The sequence below is a fragment of the Wyeomyia smithii genome, chromosome 2 (assembly GCF_029784165.1).
Source record: "Wyeomyia smithii strain HCP4-BCI-WySm-NY-G18 chromosome 2, ASM2978416v1, whole genome shotgun sequence".
Classification (NCBI taxonomy): domain Eukaryota; kingdom Metazoa; phylum Arthropoda; class Insecta; order Diptera; family Culicidae; genus Wyeomyia; species Wyeomyia smithii.
The window spans coordinates 70,208,977-70,235,415 of NC_073695.1; the positions used below are offsets into that span (position 1 = coordinate 70,208,977).

General features: G+C 37.9%; 1 protein-coding gene across 1 annotated transcript in view; it reads right to left on the reverse strand.

Annotated features, from left to right (window-relative positions):
• The window catches only part of LOC129724966 (fringe glycosyltransferase), a 252,940-nt gene that overhangs the window by 122,152 nt on the left and 104,349 nt on the right, over window positions 1–26,439 (reverse strand). Inside the window, exon 4 of the mRNA XM_055680283.1 lies at window positions 11,663–11,765. Coding sequence (XP_055536258.1) covers window positions 11,663–11,765 — 103 coding nt within the window. The remainder of the gene's footprint in view (window positions 1–11,662; window positions 11,766–26,439) is intronic.

Consider the following 26,439-nt stretch of genomic DNA (forward strand, 5'->3'; position numbering starts at 1 on the left):
ATATATATATATATATATATATATATATATATATATATATATATATATATATATATATATATATATATATATATATATATATATATATATATATATATATATATATATATATATATATATATATATATATTTGCAGCAGTTTTGCCATTTTTTTCAACTATTTCCCGACAATTATGTAAATTTACAATTAAAAGTTCCGGGTTCATCTCTCTTTCTTTCTTTTTCTCTCTTCATTGCACTTTCGTCGCTATTCCGTTTTATATTGTTTCATTGTTCCGTAATATTTCTCGTCATAATGAAATGAACTCATATGAAAAAGGAAAAAAAAATATACCTAACAACAATGACTCCTTTTGTTTAGCTTGTTTCTAATATTTTCGTAAAGTTTAAAAAATATTGAGTGAATTATTAAACGGGAGAGAAATCGGGCAACACTGCCGCAACAAGAAGAGATATGTTTTTGGATTCCTTAACAAACAGAAAAATAATAAAAGTAATTTATTTTGAAGTTAAGATTTTTTCCAATAAATATGAATAAATATGATATGAATAAAATCATCAAAACTAGTTTCGTGAAAATGGTATATCTCGAGATTGACTCATACTACCTCGGAAATAAAAAACAATATCGTACGCTAGCCTGGGGGACTAATGCGGTCTCGATCAACTAGATTAGTTGAGAGTTTTGTTATCGATATTGTTTTCGGCACATTTTGCATGTTGTAGAATAAGAACAACGATACACCGTGTCCCAGTGCTGAGTCGAGAAAATTTCCAGCTCGAAAAGATCCTGTATAGGAGAGCTAATCGACCGACATCGCTAACCACAGGACCATGGGGACCACCAAAACCTCGGAGTGATAGTTATTTCTTACGTGCAATTTACAAGAAATACGATGAAACTATCAAATTTAAATAAAATGGCTGCATTTGCCGAAAAATGTAAAATTAGTTTTAAAATCCAGAACTAATCTACTGGCAACACTTTCGGTCAAAAACTGCTTTTTTCTGGATTTTTTGGTTTATTTTGTTTAAAATTAATGTATTAGTATTTTTCATATATCTTACGTCTATGAATTGTAAGAAAAAGAAAAAAGGAACAAAAATGCGTTATTTTGCTACAAAGCTCAGGAAATTCCAATTGACACAAATATTGGATTTTTTCCAATAGAACCTAGATCAGTGGTTTCCAACCGGGGGTCCGCGACCGGCAAAGGCAAGGCGGCAAGGTTCATCTAAGGGCGCCGCGAACCTCTTGGAAAATTTGAAGGGTAACTAAAATTGGTTTTCAGATATTAGATTTTCAACTTTTCTGCGTCTTAGGACCAAGACGTGGAACAAATTAGACTTGGAGGACGGTATGTGAATGAAAAAAGCAGCCTCATGGACAGCTCGTATGGAACGACCATAATTACATTTTCGAAAAATTAAAAAAAATCAATAAAATTATCAGAATAAAAAAAAACAGGTTTGTTCATAAGCATTTGAGGTGAAAGGGTTAAGAAGCCACGAATGGCCGAATTCGAGTCACTACTTCGAGTTTTTAAAGGCACAAGACTCGGTAAGAGTTAATGCATTCCCTGTGAAAATGCTATTTTATGTTCGGTTCACCACAGCAAACATAAAATACGAGTCTTGTGCCTTTGAAAATTCGAGATGGTGGCTAATGAGCTTTTAATTATTTTGACCATTCTATAGCCGTTTGTTGCTTGGAAATACTGTTTTTGATCATTGTTCTGCTAACCTTTTTCTTAAGCTAGCAGAACACTATTTTTGAAAAAATATATGTTATGGAAATTCATTAAAACTAAACCTGCGTATTAACATCTATTTGTATCAAAAGGTTTCTGATCGTTTTCAGAGAAAAATATTTGAAAAAAATCGAAGCTTCACATGCATAATTATATACATGACATTCAATGAGCATGGAATGAGCATTAAATTTTGATGTTATGAACTATTTGTTTTGCTGACTTTGCACTGTCAGTTTTTAGGGACATTAAAAATTTCCAGACCTAACCAGGTTTCTCAAAAAAAAAATCAAATTCTGTGATAATTCCGGGTTTTTCCTAGCGCTAGACATCCTGTGGTAGTTATGAAAAAGACTTTTAATTATTCATTGTATCCCTATCAGTCATAAATTGGATCCCTTCATATCTTTTGAATTTGTACTTTCCGAGTCAATTTTGAACCAAACTATTGTTATATGAACAAAATCGCTAAACCAGATGAAACACAAAATCGCTAAACAGTTTGTGCATTTTTGTGGGTCTGTCTACAGATCAGACCTTCTTGTAAAAGAATTAGTATAGAGACGCTTGGTTTGAAAATTTTTTTTCGTAAAACAAAAAACCGAAGTCTCAAAAAAAGTAATCAATTGAATTTCGGTATGCAGTGTTGCACTCGTTGAATTCTCAGTAAATTTGGGTTAAACCGTGATAGCTGGCTTTTATGCTCAAGAATCATTCTTAACTGTGTACGGTAACTTCGGCAAATTTTGTTTTGCAAAAACGGGAACTGAGTTAAGACTTCACAATTGGATTGAGTCGCATATACCCGGCGACCCACAGTTGGAGTAAATGAAAAAAAAAATCAAGTCTTGTTCGAGTGCAATTCGGGTGTTCTCTGAGGCTCACATTTGAGACCGTTTCTATTTATGTTTTTGGTGAAGATATATTTGTTCTTTTCCGATAACAGTTGAAGCGAGTAAAGGCGCTATATCCTTGGTTTTGAAACCTGAACATAAGAAGGAAATACCTATGCTCCATCCCAGGAGATTGGTCAACAAAAGAGTGTACTTTCTTAGCCGCGTCACTCCCAACGAATAATATGACTTCTTACATACGGAACGGTTGGTACGGAATGTCCCCGTTCTTAGATTACATTGTATTATATTGCGCTACACAGTAGGCCTGGCCGTTGACAAGAAAAATGTATGGAAATCATTTTTTTAAAAATGGTGGAAATCATTTTCAAGGATCCTTTCAAGTACTGGCTGTGTTAGTGTAGACTAGACTAGACTAGAAGAGATATTTGTTCTTTTCCGAAATTAAGCCTTGCCATGTTTGGGCTGTAAAAGTTTGTTAGAACTATATAAAATTTTATCTAGTATAATTTCAGCTGAAAATAAGGCACACCAAGTTTTCTAATGTCATTAAGGCAATTTTGTTACTTTGGCGATATTTCTCCACTTTTCTGGAAAGATTTCAAAAACTTTGCAACAAAGCCAATAGATTCCGACAGCTTTTAGCGTAGTGCGGAAGCTCTTGCTCGTTGCGTACTCAAACCCTTAAAATGATGATCGGGCGCAGCAAAAGTTCAAACCAGCGCGCATTGACAACGCATCATACCCGAGACCGACCGTACAAATTCTGCTCATAATCACCGGTCTGGGGTTCGTTCTTTTCTCTTGCCGAGTCTAACTTCGTTAACCAGCATTACAGTTCAATTTTTCATACAGGTATTTAATTTCTTCGTTCGTTCTACACAACACTGCTTCAGAGATGGTTTGCCGCGCAATGAGCGAGGAAATCACAAACCAAAAACGGGTAGATAAAGAGTTATGAGTCAGCTACTTTTTGCCGGGGGCGGCCCGACCCGCACCAGAAATAGACGGACACAGAACGAACAGTGAGCGATGGAAAGTTGTTAGTTCTGATCGGTGTCCGGCTTGAAACTTTGACCACGTTACGATCGACTTGTTCACCTGTGCGAACCCCAAACTAGGTGACTCGTCGTTCTTTTGGTCCTGAATCATGAAACGCCATAGAATTTTAACCGTTTCATCGTCCAGAATTGGGCGGACGCGAGCGATTAATTAAGATAATAATATACGGAGCTAAATAGACCCTTTGCGGGGTGACCTTTTGTTAGGGATTTGCTTGCTGGAACGATTGCTAGCGTGTTGCCAGCCCTGCTGCCGGTGGATTGATTTGATTAGCGTGGGTCCGAGTTTGGCAGAGAATGGGAACAGTGCAAGTGCTGCAGACTAGCCAACAAAACCTTCGATTATCCCGTCCGATCAGGGCCGTCAGCTGCTGTTGAACTGTCCGTTTGTTGAAGCCTTTGTTACCGCTCGATCGGTCGATCGGTTCGACTGAATAGTGACCATTGTCAGGATGTCAAATCAGGTACCGGGCGTTGCTCTGGATGGAGGCTATTATTTGTGATCACAGAAACCGATAACAACACTACGACGAAACCACTGCAAATGACTGGCGATTTCAGAGAATTTGGCAAGGTTTTTCCATTGATCGATCAATTGGTCGATCAACATCACGGAGGAAATGGTTTCGTCGAAAAGTAGCACTTTACCGATCTAAACGAGCTAATTTTCATTCGCCGAAACTACATCCTTGGCAACTAATAGCCGCACCAGTTTACTCTCTCTATCACTCGGCGGCGGCAACCGTGCGGACATGTGGAACTCAAAACTGCCCTGTTACCGAGGGAAAAAGAGATACGGAAGACGCTAATATGCAAACTCTAATGGACCTTTGCCCGCGCGATGATTCTGTGCTTTGCTGCGGGGAAACCGAATAGAATTGTGCGCCCGATCCGGGGTCATCAAATAAAGTGTTTGGAATCTGGTCGGGTCGTTGGCGGAAGTGCTGCTGCCCTCTTGTGCTGGCTGGCACGCGCTTACTCTCTCGCAAAACCGTCTCTTCACATTAACATGCGGCTCACAAATTGGCGTTCCTTCTTGGGCAAGGAATAGATTCTACCCGAGCTCGGCAAATGTTGGCTACTCGCTTCCAGTCTTTCGGAACAATTTAGCTACCCCGGTTTCACTGCTGAGGTTTCTGCTGACCGGGCCGAGGTGCGTGAGAGTTAGATGATTATCTTACGGATACATTGATGGATTGGTTCGTTTGCGAGCCACTATTTCGGGCGATCGGACAGTTTTGGCAATAGCTTCCGTGAATTTCGTTTTTAGGGACTCGAGGCTTGGCGGAAATAGTTTGGCGTTTGTTGTCTTGAAAATTGCGAAACGAATGAATGATGTTGCAGTCAAGTATTCAAGGAAATCTAAATACTTTGTATTGATACCATTTAAAAATCTATAAATTTAATGAAAAAGTGTATGCAACCAATTTGCATGTCTTTTTCACAGTAAAATTACCTTTGGCTAATTTTTAAAATTCAACAGTCAAAAAATCAAATCAAATACCTTTATTTTCCGAGCAAGTGTATCAATGAAATATGTTAGAATGCTTACAAAATTTAGTTTCTCGAAAGATAATCAGATTACAATAGAACCACAGATCGACATCATTTGAGATCGTTATAAGTAATAATTAATGAACGTTCATATACCTTTTTTTCACGAAAAAATATCACTACCATTAAAAGAAAACTTGGACCTTAGATAAACACTAACAATACTCATTCCTCCATGGCTCAAGTGGCACGTTTACTCACTTTTCGTCTTTCAACATTAGATCAGGCACTGAACGTTCATAATTACACAACGCTATTGTACGAGACACACCACACCAATAACCATACTCAATGATAAATAGTTGTAAATTGTACTGATATCTCGATCAAAACCGGCTAGCAACCATTTGGGCTGCTCGTGAATCCATTCGCACCCCGAACAATGGTGGAGGGCTTAGGTAACGTCAATTCCAAACGCTCGGCAGCGATGGTCAGTTGCGTTGTTTGGGTTGTTCGTTACCCAAAATGTGTAACCCTCCGTACCTAATCCTTTCCCCAATTAGGCACCTAAGGTGCGCAGCGTTTATTTATGTATGTATTGTGGATAGAAAACCTATCAACGCCTCTGGCCGGAGTTTTCTTTGGATTTCGCACCGTATAAGGTCCAGCACGTTTCAGTGTGTATTTTCATTCCGGTTGAATTTATCAAACTTGTCAGAATCTTCATCGCTCCGATATCAAACGGTCGTGTCATTGTGCATATTTGACGGGTGTGAGCGTGTTTCGAAGTTTATCCGTGCTTTTTTCTCTTCGTTCGCCATAACGACGATTACTATCGTCCAATCGGAAGGCGATTATGGAAAGGTAATTGCATGCTTCTTTCTTTTGACTAACCCAAGTGAGATGCGATCACAATAATACTGATGTACTCGGTTGAAAAATTAGCCTTTTATTGCTGAAAGGGTGAATGAAAAATAACAACAGTTTCTAAGCTGAAAGCATTTCTTAGCTAGACGTCATAATTTCAACTGCTCGATAGGACAGCACTAATCACCAGTAATGAACATCTCACCAGTAGCATGTATAAGTAATGCGATGCATTCAACGCAGAGGCCCTAAATGGTAGGTATCTGTCAAATTATGTCAACTGTCAAGGATGGAACTTGTGCTACGAACTATCCATTCGAGTAGATTTTCGGGATGATAAATTGCTGCTCCATAAGCCCGGGCCGCTACCGGGCCGGAGCGAAGCGTCCCAGAACACAAAATATGAACGCTGATAAATCATCACGTCGTGACGAGCTGGGAAACACATGTGTGGTGGAGGTGCAGCAGACGAGAGAAAATGGTTCTTTCATAAAATAAGGGAAGTGACGCTTTTCTCGTCGGACAATGCACGAGGAATATAGCGATGGAATGGAGCTGCTTTGGGACCTTCGAGTCTCGACACTTGACTAAAAAGTACGACAAATTCTGCTGCCAGATGGTGTCTGGGTCCCTCTGGAAGCTGCTGGGATTAAAACACAGTGGCGAACCAAATTGAAAGATCTTGGCACGAGAAAAAAAGCAGAGTGTGTGAAATGAGCATTTTTAATACACATTATGCACGGCTTAGACAGTTCCGGTTCAAATGATTTTCCTCTACACCATGGCAGCTCATGTGGTGGAAAGCGTTGAAAAAATGGTGTGCGATCCGGTTGGCAGAACGAGATCCACTTGGATCTGGGGTGCGTAAATTATCAAGAGGGGTATTATGAACGGCACAAATTGTTCACGCTACTACTCTACAAGCTCCTATAAGTCGCGGCTGAATTGATCTGCTCGACGGTGAACAGGTTTGCTGTTTTACAAAGTAGGTATGTCAATTTGAATATTTAATACGAGAGGAATTGAAGAAAAAACTAGACTTGCTTTATTTAACCGGTATAGTAACTAAGTAGCAGAGCAAAGTTAAGCATTAGTGAAATTAATTAAATTAATCTTTCGATGACTGTGTTCGAATTATGGATATTTAAAAAAGTTTTTAAAATTCAATTCAAATAGTAAAATTGATCGTAAAATAAACTTTGGTTAGATTTCTCTTGACTTTTCCCATAAATAATTATCGCTGAGTGTCACATAACATTTGTTTCACTCCAGAGCATCGCGAAAAAATGATCAATGCTCACTCACACAATGTTTAATCGAGAATTTTTAACCTTTTTGGAATCTGAGATAATTTCATATTTCCTGGAGATAGCGGATTATTTGGATACATTTTATAGAAATTGTCGAGTGTAGAATATTAGGCACCGTGGCGAAATAAAAATGACGACTTTATATTTTTTGAAATGCCTTCCATTCTTCTCGATTTTTTTTTCAAAAATGGTTTGAACATGTTTAAAAATATGTCACCAAAATGTGTTGAAAAGTACTTTTAAATTTTTAAATTTTTTTTATTCATAATTTTTTATTTCATGAATGATCTATGGATCCATAGGTTTCAACTCTTTGTTTGATAGCCCCTCCTTTCTCTTCCTCCAAAAACGTTACGTATTTTATGAACTTTACCATACGATATACCAGTTTTAGATGTCATATTCGAAATAGAAAAAAAATGCTACCATATAAAAACTAGTCTAAAATTATATATGGGTCATTCCATACGAGGTGATCACGAAAAAGCACAAACTTGGACGCGACCGTCACAGATTTTGCTCAAAGTTGGAGGAATTATTCATCTACTGTCACTTTGGAGAAATCCCAAATTAGGTGTCGATTGGAATACCCCCCGCTCTGTGGGACCCCCCTGTTTATTGCAGTCACACATTTTTTGTTCATAATCTCTTTTTTCTTTTTCTTACAATTCATAGACGTAAGATGTCCGAAAAATACTGATAGATGATTTTTGGAGATAATAAACCAAGGAATCCAGAAAAAATAAAAGTTTTGACCGGAAGTGTTGCCAGATGAATTATTTTTGTATTTGAAAACTAAATTTACATTTTTCGGCAAATGCAGCCATTTTTATTCAAATTCGATAATTTCATCATGTTCCTTGGAAAATTTCACATAAGAAACAACTATCATCCCGAGGTAACATGAACCAATCTCGAGATATAACATTTTTACGAAAAAAGTTGTAAACTTCGTAATTATTTTTTTTTACAATTTATAGACGTAAGAAAATAAACCAAGGAATCCAGAAAAAATATTATTTTTGACCGGAAGTGCTGCCAGATAGATTATTTTTGTATTTTGAAACTAAATTCGCATTTTTCGGCTAATGCAGCTAATTTTATTTTAAATTGGATGATTTCATTGTGTTTCTCAGAAAATTTTACGTGAGAAACACTTACCACCCCGTGGTAATATGAGCCAATCTCGAGATATAGCATTTTTACGAAAATAGTTCTGAATTTCGAAATTAATTTTTCTTAAAGATGTCGGAACTGTTTGCGTCATAGTAGAAGAACACAGCACCCGTGATTGGTTCGTAGCCGCTTTACAGAACGAATAACCAATAAAACGTCACAAAATTGACATGTGGTCATTTTCATTAAAAACCTGCACAACTCAAAAATTCATAACTTTTGAACCAGTTGATCGATTCGATCTATTTGAATCAAATTACAGGTAATTATTTCTTGTTTGAAGAAAAATATATCAATGCAAAAAATAAAATTATCACAATTGTTGTCACATAGTCAGATTGAATTCACTCATGTATATAAAAAACATCTGTTTGAATTTTTTTTTCGCATTTAATTTTTTTTAATGGGCATTGAGATCAAGAGACATTTTCAATGGTTGTCCCTAAATGGCAAAAAAATGAAAAAGGTATATTGTTTATAAAACCCATCGATAACTTTGCGTAGAATTGAGATATTTAAAATGTCAGCATTGCAAATTGTTTGTATTAAATAGCCTTAGAAGTCGTTCGATGACTGACGGTTTTGACGCAGAAATTTAAATAAAAAAATATAACAAAAAAGCTGTTGTTTCAATCCAATTCGGTTATTTTCAAAGATAGAGAAAAACGAATATTCTAAAATAAGAAATAAATAAAATTTTAACGGTTTGTTTTATTGGTATGATGTCTTCAGAAAAATTGTAGAGAGGAGGAGGATTAGGATCTGGAAATAATTTAACCGTTAATAAGCACTCGACTCAGTAAATTTGATTTGTTTGATCTTTGTGCTAACGAGAAAGCTAACTTGAGGAACATTTTCGGAGTGGCGATTAATAATAACGGTTTATTCGATCGGTATAGTGTCTTCGTCAAAGTTGTAGATAATTTTTTTTTCTTTTTTTTGGAGGATTTTACTTTTTTTCTCATTTCTCCATAATCAGACATTTATCAACATTTGAGACCTTCTGTAATTTTTATAGAAAATAAACGAAATTAATAAAAAATGGGCTCTTTCAAATAATTTAATTTTAATTTTTGTATTAAATTTTTTTTTCTAGGGTGTATAATTTTTTTGGAAAGACAAAATTATCATCTAAAAATTTGCTCAAGACGTCACACCGATGAGGCAAACCGTTCTGGCCCTAAAAATATTGGTAATCATTGATACCTTTTGTACATAAACCCTTTTCACAAATTAGTCGTGATTCACGAAAACGAAATGACAACAAATCTGTCAAAAATAAATCAAAAATAAGTCGAAAATGTTTAAAAGATGTGATATAAATGAACCGCAGAAATGAGTCGAAAAGTATCCCAAGTACGACGATTATTTGGGAAATGTGTCAAAAATGTTTGAAAAGTGTACTAAAGAGTATGTTAAAAATGTGTCAAAACTATCTAAAAATAAATGTATCAGAAATGTATCTGGAAAGTTTCGAAAATGTGTCGAAAAGTTGTTGTTTATTTATAAAACATTGTCTAAAATGTTCAAATCCGTGTTTTAAATATCTTGAAATATTGTGAAGGAGTCAAAAATATATTTGTTAAAAATGGTAAAGCTGAGAAAAAAAAAGAAATTTAAGCATTTTCGAAAATAGTGGAGTGTCATTTATATTGATTGATTTATATTGATTTCGGGAAATCATCACACATATGGTATAAGTTGCACCTATTTTGTAAATTGAATGTAACTTCTCATACACAGATCAATATAAGTTTGTTCGAACGAAACAACAAAATACCGGTCTAGTTGCATTCATTGAATAATTTCTTCAAACACCCCCCCCCCCCCCCCAAGCAATCCAATTTGGTGATCCGCAACAAGTTTCAATCTAATTGCGACCACGGCCCCGATTGCCCAAAATCTAATAAAACTGTCAAACTGCCAGTTTTACGGTCTCGTTGCTCGCACAGCAGTAAATATCCGCATTAGAAAGTCCAACTAACCGCAGTCGAGTACTTTGGCGTCTCCCGTTCCGAGGACACCGGAGCTGCTGATGCTGCTATTGCTGTCGGTCGGGAACTTTTACGATTACCAACGGTAAACCGGAGTAACGAAGTCACTTAGCAGCCGCAACGCAACACCGTATAGTTGGCCTCCCCGAGAGCGAGGGTAATATCAATAAATGTCTAGATATCGAAATGAAAATATTTTTCTTGAATCGGATCATTCCGGCTCGGCCCTTGCTGATCGATACACTTTTGCTCTGGTTCGCTTCAGGGCAGCACTGCCACTTGGTAATACCGAAAAGGTTTAATTAAATCCAATCTAGAGAATAATAAAATATTTGAATGAACAACTGGTAGCGCGTATGTAGAACCTACAGTGTGCATCAACATTGGAGCTAAAGCGTAGAGTAGCGGGGCGTGTAACTTTACGCGCCAACGCGGTGTTATGCAAATCTTTACTTCGCCTTTGCCTCGCTCGGTAAAAGCTGAGGCTTCCTTCCTAGTATAGCGGGGAAGGTGAATAACGATGGTACATTTTTCACAAGATTGTTTCCAAACATTTTTTTTATGATAATTTTCCCCTTACAAAGAGTTATTTGCACATCGGAAACTGGAGTGGCAAGTCGAGCACTACGAAAGTCAATGGCCGAGAAGGGTTAATTAAATTCTTGTGGCCATTCTGCTGGCCAGAGAGTTAAAACAGATTAGTGGTGATTTCCAGGGCGACGACGGAAGGCTTCGCAGTGTCGATTAAGTTCGATAAACAGTCAGCCAGATGTCGACGGTGTTGCGGGGGTAATTAGAATTTATGGCACCGATGGACGCTTTCTGGATCGGCGATCTCGTAACGATGGTGGAAAAAATATGAGGCGATTACGGCTTCCGTTCGTGTTTTAATTGAACAACTTGCAACGTACGGGAGAGGCGGTGTCTCAACCGGGTCACTGGATTTATGGATGCAATTTCGAAGAAGGCGGATTAGTATATAGTTTTAATAATCCTAGTGCTCTCGAGCGCCTAACGTGATTGGCTAATATGTTAAACAAAAATTGCATAGTTAACATCGAACCACCAACATTGTTGGAAATAAAGTTTCTGGCCCAATCAGTTCCCTACACTTCAAGTTTTTATAGTTGTTTTAGATGAGAACAAAAAAATTACCTTTTGGCACTGTCCAGAAAAAACTCGAACTCTTTTCCCATCTTGCAGCAGAGCGCCTTGCGAAAGTGTCCTTGTGAGCAGTTGGTGTTGACCATGTGTCCATCTGGAACGAAAAGGAAAAGAAAAGAGAAAACAAAAACATATCGGTTAGTTAAGTCGTGAAAACGAAGCCGAATAAGAAGCTGGAAATTTGAAAGGTAAATTTTAACGGCGAAAGGATTTTTGTGATCGAAGATTCCCGCCTGGTCCCGGACTGGTGCTGAAGCTGGTGCAACAGGAGGAGTGAAAAAGTGTAACAAAGCCGAATGGAAAGCGAAAATGGAATAAGTTAATCAAAATGTTGGACATATTTTCATAACATCAGCAGGGCCGGGCTGTCGAATAGGGGCGTGTAAACGCGGCCAGTGGCCGTCTGGCGGGTCCTAATTAACAACGGTGTGATAAATGTTATGGACAATTGCAAGCGAAGTCGGAGATGGGCCAACGGAATGTTTGGTAGATTTTTGTGATATGTATTTGTTTTTGTTATTTCTCCATTGTGTGCGCCCGAAATGAGCTTGATGATTGGACTTCAAAGGAGAAATCCGAGGACCGTGGGTTTCTCTGTTGGAATCACAATGAAAGCGATGATATTGTTTAAACATTGCATTTCATTGAATTGGAGTCATTATAACAATATAAATATCCTCTTCATGTGAAAAAGTTTTTATCTAGAAAAAACATTCACAAAAAAAACTGCAGTCGTCTTCCAGGAACAATTATTTTTGCAACAACTTTAAAAATAATGTCAACATTTCTAGCTAAGCTTTTTGTATGTTTTTTTTTCTAAACAGCTCAAACTGTAAATCCCACTGTTGTCCACCTCATCGTCAGGACCACACGCTGGCTCTGATTATGGTTTGTTTTGACATCGAAAGATGAGCCCGGGATGATCGGCGGCAAGTTTTCCAAATTAACTGATTGACCGACTGGTGGCATGCATGGTGTGCCTCCGTCGTGAGAGCGGGGGAGCTGCGGGAGGGATTAAATGGGATCGTAAAAGTGTCAACAGTGAACCCGCACGGCGAAACGAGGCACAAGACACAAGACTGAGGCGACACGGACCTGCAAACCGAAATACCATTCTCACATGATTGATGTTTTGCGGATAGAGAGAGAGAGAGACGGAGACAAACCGGCTTGGCTTCACATTGACTGTCATCGACAATTTAAGCAATTTTATAATGATGCACTGTGCTGTGTTGCGTGTCACTAATGAAGTTACTTCACTCCAACCCTATCGGCATTTGCAAAAATTCGAAAAAGAGAAAATCAGTGACAGTGAATTTAACGTTAAGCAGCAATAGCAGTAACTTGATGGTGTATATATTGGTTTGAGTGGCTAACTGTGTCAACATTAACCCTCTCTTTACCATGGTTACTCTAGAGTACCATAGGTTAAGATACAAAAAGTCTTCAGAAATATTTAGTAATCCTACTCAAAATACATAAATATGTTCTTGAACAATCGGTATACTGTTCAATAATATATCCATGCATTTTGAATAGCATTGGTAAATATTTCGAAAGACTTTTCGCATCTAAACTTATGGTGCTCTAGAGTAACCATGGTAGAGAGGGGATTAAACCACTGCACACTGGGAAAAATTGAACCGAAATTCTTACTAATTGGAAGCCGCTGGGTTGGCCACCTGAAAAAAAGCATTTGAGCAATTCTCGCTGAAACCAGGTCACTACGTGCACAAGGTCTTTCGAATTTGATATAAATGCACATATTAGTTAGGAATAGAGAAAAATGATTATGCCATTTTTGTTTGATCGAATTTGTTGACCCCTCGGTCACCAAGGGGTGAAATAGTTTCTAGAAAAGTGGAAATTTTAACAATTCTTGATGTTTTATTTGAGCTATATCTCTGAAAATCGTTATGGAACCTACTACAAGTAGCACTTTTCTGTAAAGAGGAATGATAGGGCTTTCATTTGGAGTGATCAGAATTTTGGCCGCCATCTCGAATTTGGCCGCCATCTTGGATTATATTAGAAAAAATCGATTTTGACCCTGTTCGCAACTACCGATTTTCGATCTGAGACCAGCATTGGAAAGCTGAGGAAAAATGCTATGAGATGCAAGAAAAAAATTAGGTGAGCATCAGTGTTAACCTACCAATTGAACGTATTTTCCGAACGAAGTTTCAAAATATTCAATGCATTCCACGCAATCAACGTGGTAGCCATATGCTGAGACCAAGTGGATGCACATGTTATAACCCTACTATATCCATATACATATATATCGTGATCAGTTAATTATGCAACTAGGACGCCCATACTGTTTGCATTGAGATTAGTGAGAAAAATATATGCAACACGAGTATGTTAGATATTAATTTTTTTTATTAATATTTATTTCTGTTCTTTTTTGTGGGTAATTTTAATCCTCGGAGAATATTGAATATTGTTTAGTATTGATTACGGTATGGAAATTTTACTCTACGTACATGTGAAAATCGTTTTTCATAAACGGGTTATGGGTAAAGTTATATTTATTTCTTAAAAAAATCTTAAAATTATCTTAAAAAAATAAAACAATATGGTGAAGTAACAATAGACAAGTACAGGAATATCGTCCAAAATGGAGGATCAATGTTTTGTGATGTCAAACCCTTTCGGCACAGTAGTAGATCGGATGAATAATGACAATTTGCTATGTATAATAGTGAGATTGCATCTCATTTGGAATTGTCACCCTAAAAAATCTGCAAAATCTGCATACACACTGGCTTCATTCGGTTTAAGACTGGTAATTCTGTGGATTTTAAAGTGCAATACGAGATAGTCTTAATAAGATTCATTTTACTTATGTTAATTTACCTTAGGGACAGAAAATGAGCTAAGCATTATTTCAATGAACTACTAAAAGTGTCTACGGACTCTTCAAATAAACAGCTCTTTCGAACTAGTTGATACTGATTCTTAACCTGCACTCAATTTCGAATCGATTTTTTTTTAGTTTTGTTTACCAATTTATTACTGAACTCATAAATATCCTGAAATTTATCACATTTCAAAAAATAACACTGCAGGGAAGAGTTTCTACATATGGCTACTACGTTGATTGTGTGGAATGCATTGAATATTTTGAAACTTCTTTCGGAAAATACGTTCAATTGGTAGGTTAACACTGATGCTCACCTAATTTTTTTCTTGCACCTTATAGCATTTTTTCTCAGCTTTCCAATGCTCGGTAGTTGCGAACAGGGTCAAAAACGAATTTTTCTAATATAATCCAAGATGGCGGCCAAATTCAATATGGCGGCCAAAATTCTGATCACTCCAAATGAAAGCCCTATCATTCCTCTTTACAGAAAAGTGCTACTTGTAGTAGGTTCCAAAACGATTTTCAGAGATATAGCTCAAATAAAACATCAAGAATTGTTAAAATTTCTACTTTTCTAGAAACTATTTCACCCCTTGGTGACCGAGGGGTCAACAAATTCAATCGAACAAAAATGGCATAATCATTTTTTCTCTACTCCTAACTAATATGTGCATTTATATCAAATTTGAAAGACCTTGTGTACCTAGTGGCCTGGTTTCAGCGAGAATTGCTCATCTCCTATGCAAAATTGGTCAATAAATCGATTGGTGATGTTTTCTATCTGTGCGGGGCACGGGAAAGGGCCTATATTTCCAAAAATATGCAAAATTGTGTGAAAAGGGGCAAAATAGACCATCTCCCGTGCTCTACCCAAAATGAAACCATCACCAATCGATTTGTTGACCAATTTTACATAAGAAATGCTATATTTCAGGTTACCAGCCCAGCGGCTTCTAATTAGTGAGAATTAGGGTTCATTTTACAGAAGCTGTAATTTTGCGATTGATTCATCTAAAAAAGAGAAGCGAATATTACATTATTCGGCAAGAACCATATTTTTATATGCAAACATGAGAAAACTTCAATTTGTTTCTCACTTTTAAGTGAGTTATTCACAAAAACTTCTATAAAATTGAGAACAATTGATTGAACAGTTGTTTTGAAGACACTATGGCTACAAAATCATTTTTTTGGGTCAAAATGATTTCGATTATGTTTTTGCAGTTTTGGAAACAGTGTGCAACGTTTCATCCTGACTTACATTTACGTTGATTCGACAAGAGTTAAAAGCCTGCTGTTATTTCTGTGCCTGATTTCTCCATTAAAATATATATGAAGAAGTAGCATGTATTGTCAGTTTTAATTATGGTAACAAACATGATTCATTACTTCTCTCAAAACTATGTCTTTCGATTTTCTTTTTGAAATATGAGCTATTTTAGATGAATAGTTTTTAATTTTTCTCTTGACTCTTTTTCAAAACAAATAATAATAATTTTTTCCAGAGTGTGTATTTTTTGGAAAGACAAAATTATTATCTACAACTTTACCGAAGACGTCACACCGACCAAACAAACTGTTTTGATTCTAAAAATATTTGTAATCATCAATACCTTCCAAAGACGGCATTTTTCTATAGCTCCTCAAAAATAAGTCGTGTTTCAAAAAATTAAACCAACTGTACAAAATTGCATCGACAGCGGCAATGTAGTCCTCACTTGGCTTTGCTGCACACAAATGAAATTCGAGTTCTACTGCACTGGCGACAACCAACCAGCCCTCTATTCATACATGGTTCGGTGCAGTACTGTTGCCTGTGTCAGCATGTTTTCCTTGAAGACATCAGTTTTAGTAATATTATTACTAATTTACGAAAAAGCTTCACATTCAAGACATCAAAATAGTCTAGTCAAAATAGGCTCATGAAAGCAAACATTAGTTGACCTATTGGGGCGGGAAGATTCTGTCAATATTTTTTGCCACTGATATAAAGCGGATCTCAGCAGGCTGTTGATGTCTCGTGAAGTCTGTGTCAGGCATGCTCGCATGTGATTGGTACGTTGTTCATGGAAATTCGACCTTGAAACTTTTCATCATTTTTCACTGTTTAACAATGAAGGTATAATGATAACGGAAGAATCACAAAATTGTCCGTCTTTTTATTAACTAAACAACATATTGTTTATTTTGATCCATTGTGTGGTTACATCAATATCACCGTTTAAAATATTTCATTCCGACGTTACACCTAGGTTTTAGTTTCCGCAGAATATAACTCGATGTAGTGCGGTAAGACGTAGTCCTACATCGAAATGGTCGATTAAATTAGATAAATTGAAAAGATTATAGTTTTTTAATCGTTCCTGTGAATTTTGAGGCTCCTAGTGTATGCAGAAATACCGTACAGTGAGTGAACTCTGAAAAAGTTATCTTTGCTAGGGGCACCAAACATAATCTTTAATTTTGCCAATTTGAGCTCTAGGGAAAAACATGTGTTTACCAGTGTTATCTATTTATAGTTTGCATATGATGAGAATTTCTCGATTCAGCGACTACTTTTCAAAATTCAAATACATGTTCTATCTCTGGTCGCAGTGATGAGTGCACATAAAATAAAAAAATCTGAACATTTTTTTGAATATATGTAATTGTTTACATTCCTAATTGATTTACTATAGGCGTAGACTCTAACAGAAATTTTGGCCCCGTTATGCTCTTTGCGATTCATTTTATTACTATTGATTAGAATGAAAAAAAAATATAGACAAAGAAAAATAAAAGAAAAAAAAACAATAAGAGAAAGAGAAGAAGAAAAGGAAACAGGAATAGAAAGAGAAAGAAAGGGAAAAGAAAAGGGAGAAAGAGATAGAAAAAATAGATAGAGAGAAGGGAGGGGTAGAGAAAGGAGAATGAGAATAGAGAGGATAGATAGAGGGAGAGCGAATAGTTCGCTCCAAAAATGCTCAGAAAGTTAAACATCTCATGTCAAAAATATTTTTCGGTTGAAATCTCCTTTCTTTGACGTGGGACTACGTCTTTATTTACTATACTAAGGTACATTCTGTGAAAACAGGATTGAACATGTAACGTTTTTGGTTGGCGGAATGGAAGATTTTAGATGCTAATAGCGCTCAAACAACTATTCCGATTTCAATAGTTAGTATACCGTTGGAAAGCTAAAATATACAAGATTTGTATAACATGATAATTTTACCATTTTCTTATTACTCCGTGAAAATTGCGGAAAAGTTGGAAGATCGAATATCAACGTAGGGTTCATATGCTAGTAATGGACCCCTTAGTAGGTGTATTGCATAATTTAGACGTAAACGGCTCGAATTCTTTATATTTTCGAAGCAGTATTCTTATATTTGGTTCAAATATGAAGTCTTTAACCTAATGTAATGAAGAATTCTCTGGTTTAGTTCAATTTTTAATTCCAAACATCAATAACTGTTACCGATCTTAATGTGCGCATAATGGACCTTTTTTCCTATTATGGACCCGGGTTCACTATCAATTTAGCAACAAAAAGCTTTTTCTTGTGATTTTTTGAGAGCACCGGGTATGTGAAGAAGTTTTTGAGGTTTAAGCAAAAAGTGATGAGAAATTACATGGGACTGTTATGCATTTATGGGCAATTCATGTGGGTATTGGTATTTGTATGACAGGTGTATGTGGCTGTTTGTGAAATTTTCATGGATTATTGTGTATGTTATTTGTACGTTTGTTGTGTGTTATATACTATGGCTATGGAAGAAATAAATCTTTACACCCACCATGGTACCACGGCAAGCCTACGTTTGTGCATTGAAGCACAAGTTATCTTTATATTTTTGTTAGTTATCTTTATATTTTTGTTTAAATTTGACATTGACGTTTGTGGTTAAAAAAAGGACAAAAATTGCCGATTTTTCATGGGTTTACCTTCACACGCACTGACGAAACTACCCATACAGCATCAATCATAGTAACCCATGAGTCAGCAGAAAAAAATTGACAGTATTCTCAGTCGAACTCTCCCAGATGGTCTCGAGGTACGATGCTGGCCTATCAAGCTAGTCGTCGTAGGTTCGAGTCTCGGCTCGGGAGAGACTGTTAGTATCAGTAATATCGTAGCGTTTTCCTGTACACTTAACAGTTGGCTGCGAAGTCTGTGTATAATAAACAGAAGGTCAAGTTCCGAATCGGAATGTAGCACCAAGGCTTTGCTTTTTGCTGTCAGTCGAACTCTAACCGTGATGTCGAAAACAATGAAGCTACTCCGTTCAGAAGTGTGCGCGATCAAAGAATGGTACCCCGTCGTGTGAAAACGGACATTGTGCGGCAGTTCGTGGACACCGGATACGCCTGTTCCGGCATCTACAACATCTTGGCACTATTGGAAAACAATCAGAGCGTCTAAAGAAATCCCGGTTCCAGACGATCTACGACCCTGAGCGACAAGAAGCTCCAAAGAATGCTGGAGAGAGAAAGAAGAAATACCATAAGACCGAAGATTCTGTGTTTTGGCCGGATCTGGCGTCGGCCTATTACTCGAAGCGATCGTTGGAGAAGATGTGGCTGAATATCGATGTGGTACCCAAGTGGGCGAGCCCGCCCAACGTCCCCAAGTTAAGTTCCATCGAGGACATCTGGGCAAACCTGAAGCGTGAGATCTACTTCAACAATTTTATCGCGAGAACTGAGCAGGAATTGATAAATAAAACGAAGAAAGATACCTACACGCATGTTTTTATCCGCCATGGCGAGTTTTCCGTTTTCGAATTCTCGAGTTCTGCCAAAGTAAACAAAACCAGTTTATTGAAGTCGAAACGCGAAAGTGTTAAGAATTTCAATGTAGAGTCACCATTAAACTTTTTAGTAATTTCCCATAATTAGTAGCATAGCATCTAATGTATCAACATCAGGCAGTCTATGTAATTCGAATGTACTGAAGCACACTTCACAATTTTGTTCTTAATCCCCTGTAGCGACAGATTGGTTTAAAATTTGACAGCTCAACTCAATTGATCATTGAGCATGAAGTAAAAATTTCCAAAGTTGTGTTGTTGAATCCGTAACTATTAACAGTGTAAGTCTTCTCAGATTCTCTTGCGTGATAAGCCAATCCACAATTCCCCACCCAGTCGAGCACCATCGAATCGAGCTGACCTTTTCCAAGGTTTCCAACGATGTTCGATCTTGTCACCATTAAGTCATTAAATATAATGAAATCAATTCCTATTACTGTTCGGAATTACCGCCAGCCGTCAACCGTGCCTTATCGGTTATTTTGTTCAGATCCACTTTCGAGATTCACCGCAACCACCTCAAGCTCAAGGCAGCCTCTACGCTCGAGAACTGGCCGAAACCAGCCCGTGCGCGAATATGTCAGCTACAATAAAATATTTTAATGACGCCCACGTCGTATGATGTTTGCATAATGAAACAAGCTCGCCCGTCGAAATCTTTCTTGCATTAGAATTTCGATTTCGTTTGCGGTCTTCCCGATGGAACCAATTTGCGTCGTGTCACCGAATGAAATAAATTTGAACTCTTGAGACCGATTTCTGTAGCAACACGACATGCCAGTTTTCCTCGCGCTAACTATTTCTATCGCCAAAAGGTGGACCTCATGCCAATTAACACTCGCTTCCCAACAATCCGTTTGTCTATCTGATTATCATAAAACAGAGCGGCAACCGTTGTTGTCGTCTTCGTCTTCAGGCCAAAACTTTCCCAGGACGATGAATCTTCGCTGATTCGGGTGTTTTATGGGTTTCCAAATACTCTCCTCGCGCTCGATCGTATTCAAATGTATCGCAAGCGGCAAGTCCAGCCGCCGCGATAAGCTAAAAATGTCGCTGCGAAGTTGTGCGATCGATCGCTAAGTGATTCTAGGAATGCCGTGAGTCAAGCTCTGCCTGAGCGCTGAAGCCGATCGCGCTGATCGATGGGTCTCCAAGCATTGAAGAACACTATAAAAAAATAATTGCCAATAAAAGCTCACTTCCACTTTTGTTTTGGTGCGTCTCCGTTGAGATCCACGGGGAAAAACAAACACAAGCGTGGGTAGAACGCGCTGCTCCAGACCAATTGGAATAAATTGTCACCCCATCAGTGGCTGGCGGACCCACGTTTGGCAATATAGCACCAATTCATGACACTTTTGCCGTCTGCGGCCGTAATTTTTGCAAAATATTAGAATAAGAAAACACCGAACGCCGAAACGTCAAAACAGTAATTTATTTCAAATCCTGCAGCGTTTCTGCGGGCAATAATGGAGCCTCGAGCGATGTTGGTCCCATTATAGTTTTATATGGCCTTTTAAATAATAAATAATAATAATATATCAACACACTCGCGCCACAAATTAAGCTGTCCGTCCGTTTGCCAGCCGTCTTGTATCGGTGGGGTCACCCAAGTGAGTGTAGCCAGGGAGGGATAAACAGAACGGACTGACAAGATATCCCCGTCAGTCTGGAGCTGATTGAATTTTATGATTCGATTTTCCGTTCCAGTGTAGTGGTCTTTCAAGTACTAATATAAATATACCTTTACAGCTTCTGACCGCCTTGCCAAGCTGGGTGCCTCATCAGCGCTTGCCTGCCGGGACACTCCGTGCTGTTTGCGTACCCACTACCACCATATATAAGTATGGCCGTTCTGTTACCACAGACTCTGCGCGATAACTCTGATTTACGGTCATAACTCGTTGTTCGCTTTTTGTGTGTACCCTCTGATACGAGCCATTTCCACCATTTTATTATTAAAAGTAGTTACGTTGGGTAAACATATCAAAATTAACAGTTCGCTCGTATAGAAGACGTCAACCGGGGAAGCTCTTCATTCGCCTTTCAATCAGTGCCCACTTTTTTTTGAAGTAGACACTATCTCGTTGGTTCTCGTGAATTTTATGTTTTCAGTATTAATATTTTACGAATAAAAATGTCCTAGCAGCAGTTTGGTTTATAGAATACCCACTTTAAAACCAACAAGAAATCCGCATTATACGCATACTTTCGAATTTGGATGAATGACATGTTTGGTGACATAGTGAAATTTCAATAACTAAATTTAAATGATGTTAAAAAGTCGCCATTTGTAACTATTTACCAAATGTAATGCGTCACTTATATGAAGGCACTCCATAAACAAATAAATACGCACTTGCCGATCGGGGATTGACACTGGCCAAACACTAACAGTACCCTTAGAATCAAAGCGAAACACGGTGACCTAGGGGGAAAGTGCATCGTTTGAAAGAAACAGGTTCCAGGCATATTTTAACCCCCCAAACTACCCGCGCCGAATGAACGCGGCAGTGGTCACGTGAAAATCCCACACTGGTGGCTGTTTCTGAAGGTCCACCAGTCCGGGATCGGACTTGAAAGCATCATTCACCGCATCCGATAAAAGGGGTAAAAAGAAAATGAAAGAAGCAAAAAGTTTTGGCTGAACCATTTGAAGAATTTCACATCATTAGGAGGTATTTCGATCAGAATTCGCTAACAAGCCGAAATTTATTTAGATTGTTGGGATTTCGGGGGACGCGATATGCGTTATGTCGCTCGTTCGGACCGATTGTGGTATCCGTAAATCTAGAAGCGAGAAAGATGGATCAGAAGAGGAATAAAAAGATCAGCTTCTGGATCTTCTCGCGCGCAACTTGTCCTAATTAGGTTTGTTTGTCTCTGTCGTCGATCGGTCGCAGTGCGTCGCTGACTGGCGGCGAAATGGATTTCGCAGTAGTTTCTTGGGAATTTTGTGAAAATTTATGCACGAGATGGAAAGCGTTATTCATTTTTTAAAGTTTCTAACAAATTACTAAAGTGATTTGTTACAAAATGCATTCAGTTTCTGGGCCCACCTGCCATCCAAAGTCTCAAATGAAACTTTTCGGAGAAAAAACTTTCCCCCCATCCGCTTCGGAACGAACGAGGCAAGAAGAGACTCATCATACTGGTTGAAGAATGCTTGGTACTAGAAGAGGAAGTTCGGAATAAACCAGCCTGCGGTCATTCCCATACGAGCAGGTCCTATAAAACGATTAAAACTTCCCGACTACCCGAGAGAGGTTAGTAAATAAACTGTCATAAAAAGTTTAAATGAATATAAAATACGTCGAACATAACGACTTTGCTTCAACTCGTTGTGGGAGGAGATGAGGAAATTCGAAGAAGCAGCGGAAAATAAATTGAAACAAAACCAGGCGCGAGACCCACTGGTTGTGGGTTCGGTTCATTTTCGGGATTCTTTCATATTATTAAAAACGAATTAAAATCCTCTGCTTCTGCTTCTGCTATCGAAACTATGAGCTCACAGGCGAATGCTGGGCCACAAGTGGTTTCGAGATTTACACGGCGATCGAAGTTGATTAATTGCTCCCATCAACTCTCTAGGTGCAAGTCCGTACAGAATGCGGTAGAATGTTTCTACGAACCGAGTTATGGTTGATGGTGGTGGTGGTCCGATCGTAAAAGTATCTCAATCGGAATGATCGATTGAAGGAGTTTGATGAGTGTTTGTATACGAGGCTGTTTTGGGGGTTTCCGGGAAAATAGACAAAATGCTGGTGATAGTCTGAAATTGTCGTAAAATAATAGTCAGTGAATCCGTATGCCGCGACATTTCGGGAAGCAACATACGACGCCAAAATGATTGATGGTGATGGTTGTTGAAAATATATACATTTCGATGTGCGCCATCAATTTCGTCTTGTTATCTTGTAGCATCTTGGAAAGCAACTCTCGGTGTGATGAAAATGAAACCGACAGTTTTTTTTTTCAAATCACGAAAGGCATAGGAGTCGATAAATAATTGTTCTGTTTGTTGCAGCAGCTTACAAATCTTCTTTAACTTTCGGCCTTTGACGAAAGTTACCAGTAAAAAAATATTAAAAAGCTTGAAATTCAAAACTTAAAGGCTACTCCAAAATCGATAGTCAAAAGTCGACAGTTGGAAATGTATCAGTTCGAAAATCGGAACTCAACAGTAGCCGATGTCCAAGACAGGAAAGTTATTGATAATTTAATAGGTTACAACCAAAAAGTCAAAAAGTGAAAGTTTGAAATAAGAATTCAGAATTAGACAGTCTAAAGTTTATATTCTAAAAACTAAAGTAGAAAGCAATAGTGCTATTTCAAGCAAAACCGTCCTGAAAATACCGAAATTTGAAACGAACGCATTTAACTATGACTCTAGTTTTATTCATACGGATTCGGTTTTACGTTACTGGCACCAGCGTCAATTAATTCTGTGGCCAAAAAGATCGTCAATGCCTATCAGGGATGGGCCATCGTTTATATGTGCCAGCTTACGAAAATGAATCACGATGTTTTAAGCGCCAAAAAACTGTTCGCCCGAAACTGAAGTTTACCGAAATATCACTGATTCTCTGTCAATGTGCTCACTATTCAACTCTTGCTTCATGAGTTTCACACATTTTTAAAGCGAACACATAAAAGATTAAGTCTTAGTCAACCAATGTGTCCTCTCAAAACGCACAATGATTTTTTTTTGAAGTAGAATACTTCTCTCAGGAAGTTCGGCTACATAGGGATGTGAAATGAAAATCTAAAACCGAAAAAAGTAAGAAATATGTCCAATTTCAAATGCTAATAAATCGGTTAGTTTTCGATGGTTTTCCTTCGTTTTTGCAGTAATCGATTAGAAAATCTTCTAAGATTCCTACCAAATGCAGGAAATTGCAATTTTATTATTCGAACTATTGTACTATTGAAAATTCTTGAGCCTTGTCAAAACACAAAATTCGACCTCTGATTGGCCGTTATACGATTGCTTTTCCAAGCACGGTCGACAGAGTTATTGACCTAGTAAATTAGGAATGCGTCATTTGGCCTATACGAGAGTCTTCATCAGATATAAACATACATTTAATCAGATACTAAATTGAACAACTGAAATTTGAAGAACACAAATGAATATTTGAAGAGTTAATATTTTCTCGTTTTGCGCTATAATCCAAAGTAAATTATCTTCATCCACATGCATACTCTGACTATTATTACGTGCTTGTGTTGAAATGTAAAGCTCGCGTTCTGCATAACTGTAGCTGTTGTTCCGTTCCCGTTTAATGATGTTGTATTTAATGTGCATATTACAATTCGGCAGCACTTCAACTTCTCATTTGCGCAAAATTTTAAAAATATTCAATAAACTTCATTCAAAATATCAAAAAAAGTGAAATTACAATACTGCCAATTAACGGTCAACGTTTATTTACTAGAAAAAATGACTGGCACGCAAGCAGCCGGGTTATCTTTCTTGTAAAAGTATTCTATTTGAACCTTGCGGTCGTGGCTTTGCATACAACCTTCCTGTGATTTTGTTCACACAACATTTATTTGACACGGCACAATACTAGACGCACAATGATTGTTCTAACTTCGCACAAAAATGTGTAAAATCCATAATGCAACAGTTGTACAGTGAACACTTGGACAGAGATTGAACTTAGAATGTGTATCATACACACAAAAATCGTGAAGTTTCGGTAATCTCAATCATCAGTTGTGCTAATTCCGCACAATATTGATGTGGTTCAGTATCTCAACTTATGCGTGGAGTCAGAGCAATTGTTTTCCAAATTGAGAGGACACATGGGTTGATAAAGGTTTGATATTCTGCGTGTATTGCGGCTGTGTCCCCATATTAAGGACGGCGTACAACAGCGTCTGACCCGGAGCGGGCAGATGTATTTTGGAATGCTGTATCCCACCAGCTACATCCAAGATGGCAGCCCCATCAGCAGGATGTAGGTATCGCAATCCTGGTAGCATAACGAAACCTTTCTTTAACCACGAACAACGAAATTAGAAATACGGAACGGATCAATCGGCAAACTATTCTGCGTGTAGGTGGGCTTTAAATGGTGAACTGACAACCTGGAAGAAGCGACTGACCTAGCTCTGATCCTCAAAACTTCATATCTCACGTAAACTCTATAAGAAACTAAACGCATCCCGCGCAGGTTTTGTCCCATTCTTATCTCGAAAGAAGGAATTTGGACGGATGAATGTGAGGTAATCGTCAGGTAGAAGCAGCACTACAATGAACACCTGAATGGCACAGAGGCAGAGGACCAAGACGGTAGAATATGCGACTTCGTCAGTACAGCGGGTGAGGGAGACCCACCGATCCTCATGATAGATGAAGTTAAGGATATTATCAAGCAGCTCAAGATCAACAAATTGGCTGAAAAAGATAGCATCGCAGTGGAGCTTATCAAGCTGTTTTCGGTTGAATTGGCTTCCTGGATGCACTAGCTGATAGTCAAGATCTGGGATACAAAACATTTACCGGAGTTGTAGAACTAGCAATCGATCACGATTCTTATCGCAGTTTATAGGATACATTTCCAGATCATGTTTCGCCGTCTCGTTATCACGAATATCACGTCTCAACGCTACTTCTAGTTATCGATTTCAAGGCCGCTTACGCTACTATCGACCCAATACTGCCCATAATTCAAAAATTGGCTAATATGCCATTTTTACCAAAATCGAGAAAACAGTTTCTCGTGATGGTACTCACCCTAAACAAGTTCCCTACGGAAGCCGATTGTCAAAAAATGCATTTGGGAAGGCAGCAAACGTGAAACAATTTTGGCTAATATCCAGAATAATTGAGAATTTGGCTAATATCCAATATCCAATATGAACCTGTGGTATGTTCACGAAGTTTCTTCTAACTTTCGAAAGTGTGTTGTAGCTTGGTGGCTACTGGCCACAGGTGAGCGATCGTTAGGCCCTTGCATCAAATTTGACTTCTTCACGAAGAATATTTGATGCTACAAGAAGTTATTTGTTGTACTGCGAAACCCAATGATCAAAACGTGTGACTATTTCCTTCTGTCATAAATTTTTACATTTAAAAAAGTGATATTTAGCTCTTT